The 12,857-nt window shown below is 36.5% G+C and overlaps 2 protein-coding genes and 1 long non-coding RNA gene across 5 annotated transcripts; 2 read left to right on the top strand and 1 right to left on the bottom strand.

Annotated features, from left to right (window-relative positions):
* Positions 1-728: 728 nt before the first annotated feature.
* Positions 729-5,639, bottom strand: LOC120273367. Of its 3 annotated transcripts, none has more exons than XR_005540509.1 (8): positions 5,384-5,639; positions 2,469-2,634; positions 2,224-2,353; positions 1,733-2,110; positions 1,592-1,639; positions 1,413-1,505; positions 933-1,053; positions 729-806 (listed from the first exon to the last, which is right to left on the bottom strand). It is a non-coding gene; the product is annotated as an uncharacterized LOC120273367 (long non-coding RNA). The 3 variants fall into 3 exon arrangements; XR_005540511.1 differs by having other exon boundaries at positions 1,733-2,091; XR_005540510.1 differs by having other exon boundaries at positions 5,407-5,639.
* On the top strand, positions 2,117-5,370 carry LOC120273366 (protein CHUP1, chloroplastic-like). Its single transcript, XM_039279994.1, has 5 exons — positions 2,117-2,916; positions 3,511-3,827; positions 3,915-4,026; positions 4,179-4,310; positions 4,392-5,370. Exons 1-5 carry the CDS (start codon positions 2,188-2,190, stop codon positions 4,467-4,469), a joined length of 1,368 nt encoding a protein of 455 aa, XP_039135928.1. The 5' UTR covers positions 2,117-2,187; the 3' UTR covers positions 4,470-5,370.
* A 29-nt stretch (positions 5,640-5,668) lies between the features above and the next one.
* Positions 5,669-9,308, top strand: LOC120273281 (receptor-like protein 7). The gene is made up of 2 exons (XM_039279909.1): positions 5,669-5,850; positions 6,076-9,308. The coding sequence occupies exon 2, from the start codon at positions 6,246-6,248 to the stop codon at positions 9,306-9,308; it is 3,063 nt and encodes a 1,020-aa protein (XP_039135843.1). The 5' UTR covers positions 5,669-5,850; positions 6,076-6,245.
* The last annotated feature ends 3,549 nt before the right edge of the window (positions 9,309-12,857 follow it).

The following is a 12,857-nucleotide window of genomic DNA, read 5'->3' as shown; positions in this document are numbered from 1 at the left end:
ACAAAGGTTTGCCCGATCTAACAGTGCTGTCATCAGCGGCTTCGCTGCAAAACTCACCAAAGCAAAGCTCTGTGCAAAGAAGGCATTGGATGGCTCTGTGTTTGTGCAGTTGGATGAGCACTGTGATATTGGCACCACCAATGCACCGGAGTTCTTAGGCTTGAATACATCAGTTCAATAGCTTATGATCGACGTCTAATGAAGGAAAGGCCGTTATCATCAACAATTGCTGATAGTGTCATTCTCTACACCAGTATTCGCTGCGAGCTGATTAAAAGTGCTCACCGAAATTGGTCTGCGGCTATGATCAAGTCCGTCATTATGATGACTGCTGACACTTTGGATGGTGCAGGACTACCCATTGCCGAGAACTCGTCAAATGGTTACAGCAAAGCTAACTTCTTTACCATGTTGCTGGTCATGCCATCCTGAATAATGCCTGTCAATCCTACATTGTCCACCTGTGCGAACCGAAATTCTGTGACTGGAAAATCCAAATTATTGTAAAATGTCCCATCCAATGTTCGACAATTAAAAACATCGAATCAGAGCAACTGAATTACCTGTCAATCTCTGCTCAACTGGATGACGATCTAATAAAGAAGAAAAACAGGACACTTACCAATGTTGGCATGGCAAAGCCCCTTTACACCATGGCAGTTGACGCACCACCATTGAGTAACTGTCGATATTAATCCAAAGATCCTCGGCTTCACCAAGTTCAATCAAAAAGAAGAGTTCCGTGATGAATTTAGAACCAAGAATTTCCATCGAAACAGTGGTGATTACTCTGAAGGACAGCTGATCTGGAAATGCAATTATTCAAAAGATGTTATGTGGTGAGAGTCTTATTTCTGTCAAATTCTAAACTTTATTGCTCGTGTTTCATTCGCTGAATAAATGATCTTTGAACACATTGTTGTTGTGTTTACCCATGGATGCAGGGCAACTCCATGCCCCTTTAATGAGAATGTATCACCCTGTTCTCCCTCCCAATCAGGGCAAGTATTCGCAGGCAATCTGATACTCGTCATTGTCCAAATTAAGGTGCCCCTGGATGCAAGAAAGACCAAACTTAGAGACAACCAACTTGAAAAGCAATTCTTGACCAATTTAAATTTACAATTAATAAAGAAAAAACTGGGCTTGGGCTCAAGGTCGACATCACGGGCTTGAGCAAACCGACCTTTATTCCACAAAAGTCACCAAAATTTTAAGATCAATCAGTACATATTTTCGGTTGCACCGACCTTGGTTGGTAACAAATCTGAGAGCCATTAACTAAAGAAATAGATCTAACACATAATGAAGGATGATTAGGAGGTATTAATGGTTATCAATGCAAGTAAGCAACCAAAAATAAGTGAGCTAAGTTAAGTAATCAATGACCATCATAATCGCAACTTTCTTACCAATGGATCCCACTCTGAAACTATAAAGTAACTTGCTGGTACTAAGGAATCCATCGTTCCACTCCAAAGTAATCTCCTTCCATTATTATGTCCCTGCAAAAATTTGGCTTTGATTGTTAGAAGAGTATCTATCTTTATCCTTTTCAGTTACTTAACAATCAAGCAAAACCAGAATAAACCTTTTCATGTCACCTAAACATCAAGGGAGGCAGAAAGAACTGGAAGAGCTTAAAGGATCAAAGAAAACTGAGTAAATCACCACAATTAAGATTACTCAAAGAATTTATAAATTCGTATAAATGTTGCTATAAGTGTATTACCAATCCCTCTGGGTTATACTAAATAAGCATCGGTTGTCACTGTTGGAAAGCCACAAGCAGGTGAAAAGAATTAAAGGAGAAAGCGAAAGCCAGGTGCGTGTCATTGTTTGACCACCGCCGAGATTAGTGAGACCTCAACAGCATTGCTTGTCAAGCGAGCTACCCCATCTCAACCACTTTGATTCCAAGCAAATTCACCGTATTTTTATTCATCCAACCAAATCTTGTGCTTACTTCAGTGTAAAAAAGAAAATGCTAGTCAAGAAACCATGAAGAAGACATGGTTGTCCTCAAGTAAGAATCTGCTTTAAAGGCCTGAAGACCTTTTCTTTTCTCAGAGAGTCCCATCCTTTTTTCTCCTGAGGAGAATATAGTAATCTAATAAGAGGCAACATTGTTACAAGGCTATAGAGAGGGTGAAGTCATTCAAAACTTCAAATTTTAGTTTCAGCAAAATGCCAATGGAGGAGGGAGATGTATGCTTTGCACACCTTAGAAGCAAGCTGCAAGCTTGTCTTGATAGAAACTGTCATTTGGAGAAGGAGAACAAAGCACTTCGACAAGAAATCCTCCACTTAAAAGGCCAAATCACTAAGCTACAAGCCCAGGATGCCGATAAATCTATGATATGGAAGAAGCAACAAAATCACATCAACAAAAACAGTCCATCACAGGAAAAGCAACTTGTTCAAATCGACAATGTGGAGGAAGGATTGGGGGTTGATAATTCACTGACTAGGCGGGAAATCTTCTGTTCAGCAATTAAGGCAAGATCACCAAGGGTGCCAAGGCCACCACCAAGGCCTACCACTTGTTTGCAATTGGCACCAAAACTAACTGGAAAGGAATCACAGTTGCCATCTCCATTGATGCCACCACCACCTCCCCCTCTTCCATCAAATCTGCAAAGAAGATCCAGCAATTCATTGAGAAAAGTACCAGAAGTAGCAGAATCAAAGTTACCTCCGTCACCACCACCACCACCACCACCACTCCCATCAAAGCTGCAAGTCAGAGCCAGCAGTTCAGTGAGAAGAGCACCAGAAGTAGTGGAATTCTATCATTCAATAACTAGAAGGGATGGGAAACCAGAAACAAAGACAGGCATTGCAGGAACACAAGTAACTTCAAATGCGCGGGAAATGATTGGAGAAATTGAGAATCGGTCGGCATATCTCCTAGCTGTAAGTAGACATTTCAGTGCATCATTCTGTTTCCAAACTTTGTCAAGATCTTACACTAACTTTATCTTTCTAATTCTGTAAAAGATTTACAATGCCAGATATATAGTTAGGATAGCTTCAATCCTATAAGTTCAAAGGATACTCCATAATTTCCTGACCTGAATTCTTGAACAAATGCAAATTGCTTGCAGAAAAAAAAAGTAGTTCATAATGCTTTCAGTTTCTTGAAATCAACATTGAAATTAGATAACTATATTTTGATTTTCAACTATCATAGCTCACTACTTCTTCCCAATTTGGAAATTGTGAAATTTCACATATTGCTAGGTCTCAAAATGAGAAATAAAAGATACAAGGAAGAGAAAACACATTAAACTATACAATTTCAAAAACTAATAAGAAATATAGAAATAATGACTTTTATCAATGATTGTTGAAAGCCACACAATAAAATGAGAAAGCATTATAAAAAACTGTCAATCAGCAGATCAATCATTTCATTTTAACCATTCCTGGATAGAGTTCAAATTTTGTCACCTGTACTTGAAAAATATGATTGCCCTAAATTCTGCTAAAGTATGACCAATTTGACAGATAAAATCAGATGTTGAAACCCAAGGTGAGTTCATCAACTTCTTGATAAAGGAAGTACAGAATGCAACATATACGGAGATCTCTGATGTGGAGGCATTCGTCAAGTGGCTGGATGAGGAACTGTCTTATTTGGTAGATGAGAGGGCAGTGCTCAAGCACTTTCCCCAGTGGCCTGAGCAGAAAGCAGATGCAATGAGAGAAGCAGCCTTTGGCTACCGAGATCTAAAGAATCTTGGATCTGAGGTCTCGTCCTTCTCTGATGATATGCGCCAACCCACGGGTGTTGCCCTCAAGCGAATTCGGGCATTGCAAGAAAAGTAAGGGGAAATAGAAAAATCTGAAAAGCCTCTCTCCCACCTTAAACCAACCAACAAAATTATCTCATACTCTCTTCTATGATGCAGATTGGAATGTAGTGTTCACAACCTTGAGAGAGTCAGGGATAACGCAAGCAAGAGGTACAAAGAATTCCAGATCCCCTGGGAATGGATGCTTGACACAGGCATCATCGCACAGGTACCTAGTCTACTCATTTCTTTTTATAAACTCATTCCACAAATGAATCATATAGCAAGATACATTGCAAATGAATTAGCTGAAATATGACAAAATCACAAAATCAGGTCAGAATTTTAATGATTAATATTTATCATCCAATGCCATTGCAGTTAAAATCAGGCTCCATGAGGCTTGCTAAAAAATATATGAAGCGGGTAATTACTGCACTGCAATCATATGCATCCTCAGAGGATGAGGAGCTGATGCTTCAAGGAGTTAGATTTGCTTTCCGGGTACACCAGGTAGCTCTCTCTCAATGAAACTGTCTTTATCTAGTCTAAGTTCATTTGCTAATCATCCTGATTGTACTTATCTAATTACAGTTCGTCGGTGGGTTCGATGAGGAGAGCAGGAACGCATTTCAAGAATTGAGGAAGTTAGCCAGCAGTATTTATTCCTAAAAAAAAAAAAACTTGGAGCCTACTGAAGGTCGGCACTGAAATATATAAATTTCTTTAAGCAAGGACCAGTTGAAACAGTATAAGCTCTATAAATTTAATGATGGAGCAAAACGCGCATTGCTAAAGTTTCCTTAAGTGTTTAAATAGATATTCTTATTGCTAGTTTGCAATTTTCTTATAACATAAACAGAACAAAAGGAGATAATTCCTCGAGATATTTAATATTTATGAAGTGTTACACAAATTATCACATTGTCAGATTCATATATATGAACCCATTGTCATGCTCAAATACTATTTGTTCAGTAACTTTATACTCCAACCACAGAAAGAAATGCACTAGGAAATCAAATTTGTAATTTTCTACATTTCACCATTATTATGACATCTTAGTTCATCATCACCAACCAATAGCATATCTTTAAAACTCAATTATGAAATCCTAGCAGGAAATCCAATCAAAATGTCATTCTTCAAGCACAAATTTGCCCCTTTTCTACAAGCATTACCAATTACATCAGTACACAACCACAATGGAAAAGTCTCAAATATTTTATAATCACAGATAGAAGGCTGCATGGACTGCTTACTTCTGCCACACATTCTGAGCTATTCCTTAAATCCTTGCATCTTGCTTTGACACTCAGATTATTTCTCATGTGGAATAATATGTTTCATCTGGCACTTTCACCAATCAAAAGTGAAACTCACCAAAATGGGCATTACAAAACTTGAAATTAAAATCTATCTAAATATCACATTCCAGTTCTTCATGCTACCAATCTGAACGAGCAACACTACCAAACAGGCAAACAACAACCAATTCATCCAATTAAAACTTCAAATCCCATGAATCCGAATCCTTAGTCTAAATAAAATATGTAAAGATAAAGATCCGACATTTTATTGAATACCAGTAAAGAGAGGAAGCTGAAACCTTTACGCCGACGAAGGAGAAGCGTTCTCCATCGCAGAAAAAAGCCAGCAAAACGCCATTAGAGGATGACTGCAAGGTTCATGGACTAGATTCTAGAAGGGAGTGACAGTAAAACGAAGGCCCACTTTCACTAAATCACAACCGTCCCTTCTATCTACTTTATCAGTCAACGGTCAAGATCAAAAGAGGATTTTGTTTTGGTTTTTCTTCCAGTTTTTCTGCAACGCAATTGTGCAAACAATCAGTCAATCACAAGGGAATATTGAAGCCGCTTCCTTTCCTTTTCTTTTGAAGGGAATGTTGAGAAAGATTGGAAATTTTTTTGCCGACGAATATTTGGTCTATTGACATCAGGTCTTTTGCGTAGGATTTTCGTTTCGAGTGTCGAGCGTGGTTTCCCGAGTTTGATCTTCATCTCGTGCAAGGCGAGGGCACGGTTCGGTGGTGAGTGTTATTCCCCTACATGTTAGTCCCTAGGTTCCACGACTTATCGCCTTTCTTAAAAATTGAAACTTTTTCAAAATAAATAAATAAATAATAAGGGACTGGTTTTTGTTAATGGCTTGCAGATCTTTCTGCATAGTTTTTACTTGACAGGCAAAATGATTCAAAGTTTAAGTCTTTTCAAGATTAATGGTGAAAAATGCTGTTATTTTAACATTTTCTTAGGAAAATTTTCAATTAAATGCTTGTTCAAATGATTCTTCAACGACTTGGCGTCATCGTCTCCCCCGACCCTGGAGTCTTTCTTCTCCAGCGTCAAGCTTATGCATGGGAAAAATCTCTAAATTGTTCGGCATTGCTTCTCATAAACCCATCATCGTCTTTCTTTCCCCAAAATGAACCCCCGAACTGTCTTACTTCTTGTTCTTGTGAGCTTGGTCTCATCCCAAGCTCATCAATGTCGCTCGGACCAGGCATTGGCTCTTCTCCAGCTCAAGAATGACTTCTCTTCGATGAGCAGTTTAAGCCCTGCTTGGATTCCCGATACCAACTGCTGCAACTGGGACGGCGTCATCTGCGACGCAGCGTCGGGTGTAGTCGTCTCCCTTGACCTCAGCAACCATAACATCTCAGGTGAAATCAACTCCTCGCTTTTCGAGCTCACTTCACTTCAAAGGCTTAATCTCGCCAACAATGCTTTCTACGGAAGTCCTCTTCCACCCTTAGGCTTTGAGAAGCTTGGTGATCTCACTTATCTCAACCTCTCCAACTCCGGGTTTGCCGGACGAGTCCCCATCGGTATCTCTCGCCTCAAAAAGCTAGTATCTTTGGACCTATCCACCTACCTTTTCGACGGAGGGGAGCTGGACACCCCAGATCTCGGGGCACTCATCGGTGGCCTCTCTAACCTCCAGAAGCTGTATCTAGATGGGGTTAATCTATCCAGCAATAGCATGGATTGGTGTCAAGTTATCGCCAAATCTGCTCCTGGGCTTCAAGCTCTCAGTTTGTCTGGTTGTTCGCTTTCGGGACCGATCCATGAGTCTTTGTCCAAGCTCCAGAATTTGTCAGTAATCCATCTCGACTTGAATACTTTGTCTTGCGAGGTGCCTGAATTTTTTGGAAATTTCTCTCATCTGAATGAACTTAGTCTCATTGATTGTGAACTATATGGATTGTTTCCGTATAGTGTGTTTCTACTGAGGAATTTAAAAGCTCTTGATCTGTCCCTCAATCCAATGCTCTCAGGGTATTTGCCAGAATTCCCTAGAGAGAGTGCTCTGGAGGAGCTGATCCTTGAGAACACAAATTTTACAGGTAGTTTGCCGGAATCTTTGGGAAATTTGAAGTCTTTGACAAAGCTGGGTCTTGCAAGTTGCCACTTCTCTGGGCCAATTCCCCTTTCTATTGCAAAACTCAACCAGTTGGTTCATTTGGACCTCTCGCTCAATGGTTTCAGTGGCAAAATTCCTCCGCAGGTGGGTGGCGAGAGAATCTCACAAATCATTCTGTCCCATAATAGCTTTACTGGGGGCATACCTCAATCTTTTGGAAGGCTTCAGAGTCTTACAAATCTTGATCTGAGGAATAATTCACTCAATGGATCAATCCCAGTAACTTTGTTCACCCTCCTGGCATTGCAAGTGTTGCACCTAAACCTGAATAAGCTCTCTGGTGAGCTGGAAGAGTTCTACAATACGTCATCTTCATTGGAGACTGTTAATTTGAGCGACAATGAACTTCAAGGAGATATCCCAAGGTCAATTACTGAGCTTTCAAATTTGAAGTATCTGGCATTGGCTTCGAACAACTTCAGTGGCACGCTAGAACTAGACCTGATCGGGCGCATGAAGAATCTCTTTCACTTGGATCTATCAAGCAACAAGTTGTCCATATCAAATGCTTCTGGTAATTCTTCTCTCCTCTTTCCCTCCATTACTACTCTAAAATTGGTATCATGCAACCTGGTCATGATCCCTCCTTTCTTGGAACATAAGCTTCACATGACCGACCTTGACCTCTCAAACAATCAAATTGGTGGTGCTATACCAAAGTGGATATGGAACATTGGGAATTCGACTCTCTCTTACTGGAATCTGCCTTACAACTCTCTCTCTTACTTGAATCTGTCTTACAACCTTTTCACTTATGTTGATGGTCCTCTCCCCAATGTTTCAATGAGTCACTCCTCAATGATTCTTGATCTCCATTCTAACTTGCTTCGAGGTCCGGTTCCTCTCCCCCCACCAAACACTATAATTTTGGACTACTCAAACAACTTCTTCACATCTTTTATCCCATCCAACATTTCTTCCTATCTCAGCGGCACTCTCTTCTTCTCATTGTCCAACAATAGGCTTATCGGAAATATCCCACCATCCATTTGTGATGCACCATATCTCCAAATTCTCGATCTTTCAGACAACAGCTTTAGTGGTTCAATTCCAGAATGTCTCTTGAGAGAAGTTTCTGTTCTACAAGTACTCAATCTAAAAGGAAACCAGCTTCAAGGCCTTTTACCAATGAATGTTAGCTCACAATGTAGTCTGAGGACGTTAAATCTCAACGACAACAAGTTGGAAGGTCAATTGCCTAGATCATTGGCTAACTGTGGCAGTATAGAGGTTCTGGATCTAGGACACAACAAGTTCGTGGATTCTTTTCCACATTGGTTGGGAAATATGTCTGCTTTGAAAGCCCTTGTTCTCAGGTCAAATGAATTCCACGGCAGGCTTGGGCATCCTCTCGGAGGGAATTACACATTTCCGAAACTACAAATCTTTGATATCTCATCCAACAACTTCAGTGGCCATCTGCCACATGAGTTCTTTGAGAATCTGAAAGCAATGATGATCGATCCAAATCTATCTGACCTGACCATTGGTGTTGCGTATCTTCAGTTCGATTCCAGTGACCGCTATCAAAACTCAATCACAGTGACATTCAAAGGCTTAGTTTTGACTTTTGTAAAGGCACTGGGAATTTTGAGATCTATTGACTTCTCAAACAATAGATTTGAAGGTAGTTTGCCGAAAAGCTTGGGGAACCTTACATCACTGGTTATGCTGAACATATCACGTAATAATTTCACAGGACCAATTCCAGCAGAGCTTGGGAAGTTGGTTCAATTAGAAGCATTAGATCTCTCCTGCAACCAATTCTCAGAGGAGATTCCAGAATCTTTGGTTTTCCTGCACTTTCTATCCTTCTTGGACCTTTCAAATAACAAGCTAGTGGGAAGAATACCACTGGACAGTCAGTTCTCTACATTTTCAAATACTTCTTTTGAGGGTAATACAGGATTATGTGGGAGCCCATTATCCAAGCAATGTGCTGATTCTAGTCCACCTTCTCCTACTTTTCTATTCTCCGAGTCTGACCATGAGCCAAATTGGCTGTTTATATTTGTAGAATTGGGATTCATAGTAGGCTTTAGCCATAGTGTTTTGGATCTCTGATGCTGTGAGAAGTTGGAGAACATGGTATTTTGACAGAGTTGATCGGTTACTTGGCTATCATCATTCTTAAAAAAAAAAAAAACAAATGATACAAAGAAGATTTGGTATATGCATCATAAACATTTCGATGATTCTATGTTTTACATTATACTTTTTGGCATGATTTGCTTTTCTAGAATTCATAGTTAATACATGTCAAGAAGTCCCCATATTCTTGCTTATCTGTTATCAGTGAACTCTATTCTATTTAGGGATGTTGCTTTGTTTGCAGCGCTGGATTGGGAATGGATCGGAACTGGATCGAATCGACCAATGCTTTGTTTGGTTAGCGAGCAGGGAATGTGGGAGGAATCCAGTGAGGGAATGAGATGAGGGAGAGGTTGATTGGCATTCCCCAATCGGGTCGAGGAATGCCCCAACGGATGTGAAAATATCCATTTTACCCTCGACTTTAAAACTTTATCTATATATATAGGAAAAATGTTGAGAACATTGTAAACAAATAATAATGATAACATATTACAAATAAATTAATACTATAAAAATACAACAACAATAACAATAAATTAAATTAATTCTAAAATAATAAAAATAAAATGATAACATTGTAACAAAACAACAATATTAATAATGAAGATTAATTGTAAAAATTAATTATAAAAATTAATTATAAAAATAATTATGACAATAATGACAACATATTACAAATAAAATAATATTATTGGCCAATGTATTTATTTTTTTAATATTTACTCTATAAGGGCATAAAAGACATTTTGCACATATTTTTTCTATTTACTTTTCTCATTTCCAATGAATTACTCTCCCATACCCTCCAACCAAACACAGTTTTCCTTTCATTCCTAATTTATTCCCCCTTATTCTCATTCCTATCTCATTCCTATCTCATTCCTCTTCAACTCCATTCCTTACAAACAAACAGCCCCAAGTGAAACTCAGTGTTTTGTGTTTATCTGCTGGCAGATCACAAGCATTGTTGTTTGTTCAATGATTTGCTTGGACTATTGAGCTCAATTGTGGTGTTTTTCATGCAACCGATTTGATACAAATTATTTTTTTGTATCATTTTCGATCACAGTAAATTATATTTGGATTAGGCATCCGCTCTTTTTCAGCCTAGTGGAAGGTGTTGTGTTTTTGTTGTCTCACTTCACTTTGTTTAGTGTTTGTTTTCTGACTATCTAAATTATTTATTAATTAAGTTTGATTAGTTAAAGTACCTAGTATTATAATGTTGATTTTGTGTCCTTTTTTAAACATAAAAATAATCTCATCACAGCTACTCCAGTAATTATCCTAAATTTAAGGAGAAAGTGATACGTACTCTAAACTAGAATATTAATCTTTCATTGTACTCCTAAATATTAATCTTCTGCATGTTGTAATTGTTTATATATGTTTTTTTTCTAACAAATCATGAACAATGTTGTCTTATTTCTCATGTTAGTCTTTATGCTGACCTACCATCAAATGATTCATTTCAATCTCTATTGAATAATTGCAAGTATGTATTTGGTTTCACTTTTATACTCAAACAATACCATCAACATAAAATTCCACCAACATAAATTTTCACTTTTGCTCCAATTTTTACTATATTTATGAAAATTTCAATAAAAATGTTTGTACAAAAGCTCTTTATTATTATTTTTTTTTGTAATTTAATAATTTTCCTAAGAGTTATACAATGTGTGTGTATACAAATTCTTCAAATATTTTATGGGAAAAATAAAAAATCATCACTTATAATTTTTTTTTTTTTTGGGTCAAGCCAAAAAGAAAACCTTATTAAGCACAAAATATCTCAAACCAGCATCACCAGTCCATATCTCTAACATTTAGAATCAGGCCCACAATTGCTTGAACTAATAGAACAAGCATAACTACTTTTACAAAACACAAGACTTGAAACAGAATGAGAACAATACATAAATAAACTTAATTACCAGAAGATGAAATTTATTTACACCCACCTATTATATACAACCCTGACATTCTGTTTATAAAACTGAACATTGTACTTCAAAACACAATTTCCTTGATATATTTATACACATCCTCCTCACTAAATTTTTGGTGCTGAAAAATCAGTGAGCTCCTAGCTTTCCAAATAACATAAATTGTAGCAAGCAAAGCTATTATTCTCATCATAGCTAATAAAGTTTTGCTCGTAGCCTTCCTTTGGAACCAATTGATCTCCCTTCTCCAATTAAGGTACTTCCACTTATAAAAATTATTAACTACTATTAAGTTATTCTTTTAACTATTAAGTTTTCTTTGGGATTCATCTCATGACTTTGAGCTAATAACAACAATCCTGTCTATCTACCTTATATAGCTTAAATAATCACAAAGTCGGGAGTTTTTAGAGGAATGGTTCTTCTATCTTGTAAATGATGGTGGACTCTAGGATCTTTTGAGACCAATGTTTTAGAAGGGATCTTGCGAGAGCAAAAATTACTATTTTTAATTGGTTTGACTAAAATAACAAAATCTTAACTCGTGATAATTTTGTTAGGTACGGCTGCAATAGTTTATCTCTTGTAACATGTGTATTTCGTGTTTTTTTTTTTAAAGGAATTCAAAGAGTTAAGTCGGAGGAAAATTATTATTTTTAATTGACTTGGGTAGAATAACAAAATCTAAACTCGTGATAATTTTGTTAGGCATGGCTGCAATAATCTACCTTTTGTAACATGTGTATTTTGTGGCTTTTTTTATAAATATTGTATTTTTTAAATTATTTATCAAAATAAATATTTTTCAAATTAATCATGAACATGAAAAAGACTCACTGATGCATATCTTTTCAGCACGTGATCATTATTAAATTTTTCTTTTAATTTTATAATAGTTTTTATATATGATATTTGACATTTACAACTCACAAATCTTTTTAAATTAAATTTTTTTCACAACTCTATTTCAGTTCTTTACAATCGCTTTTTTATATAATATTTTCACGCTTTTAGTCTTTTATAATTTAAAAATTAGATTTGTCACTAACTCCTATTTAAAATTTACAATGTTTTTTATATATATATGCTTTTTAGTCTCTTATATTTAATTGAAAAGTCTTTTTCTCACAACCCCTATTTAAAATTTACAATGAGAGAATTCCTTCATGGTAAAATATTATATTAAAAAACCATTGTAATTTTTAAATAGGGTTGTGAGAAAGAATTTTAATTAAAAAAATATAAGGACTAAAACGTAAAATATTATATAAAAAAACCATTGCAAATTTTAAATAGGGTTGTGAGAAAAAATTATAATTTTAAAAAAATTATAAGGGCTAAAATGTAAAATGTTATATAAAAAACCATTGTAAAATCTAAATAGGGTTGTGAAAAATATTTTAATTTAAAAAATTTATGAGGTTGTAAATGTAAAATATCATATATAAACTATTATAAAATTAAAAATAAAATTTAATAATAATCCATGCGTAAAAAAGTACCATGCATGGTACTTTTTGCGTATTTTGGTAATTAATTTAAAAAATACTTATTTTGGTAAATAATTTTA

This window comes from Dioscorea cayenensis, chromosome 12 (assembly GCF_009730915.1).
Source record: "Dioscorea cayenensis subsp. rotundata cultivar TDr96_F1 chromosome 12, TDr96_F1_v2_PseudoChromosome.rev07_lg8_w22 25.fasta, whole genome shotgun sequence".
NCBI lineage: Eukaryota > Viridiplantae > Streptophyta > Magnoliopsida > Dioscoreales > Dioscoreaceae > Dioscorea > Dioscorea cayenensis.
The sequence above is the reverse complement of the archived record's forward strand: the minus strand, read 5'-3'. Positions and strand labels throughout refer to the sequence as shown.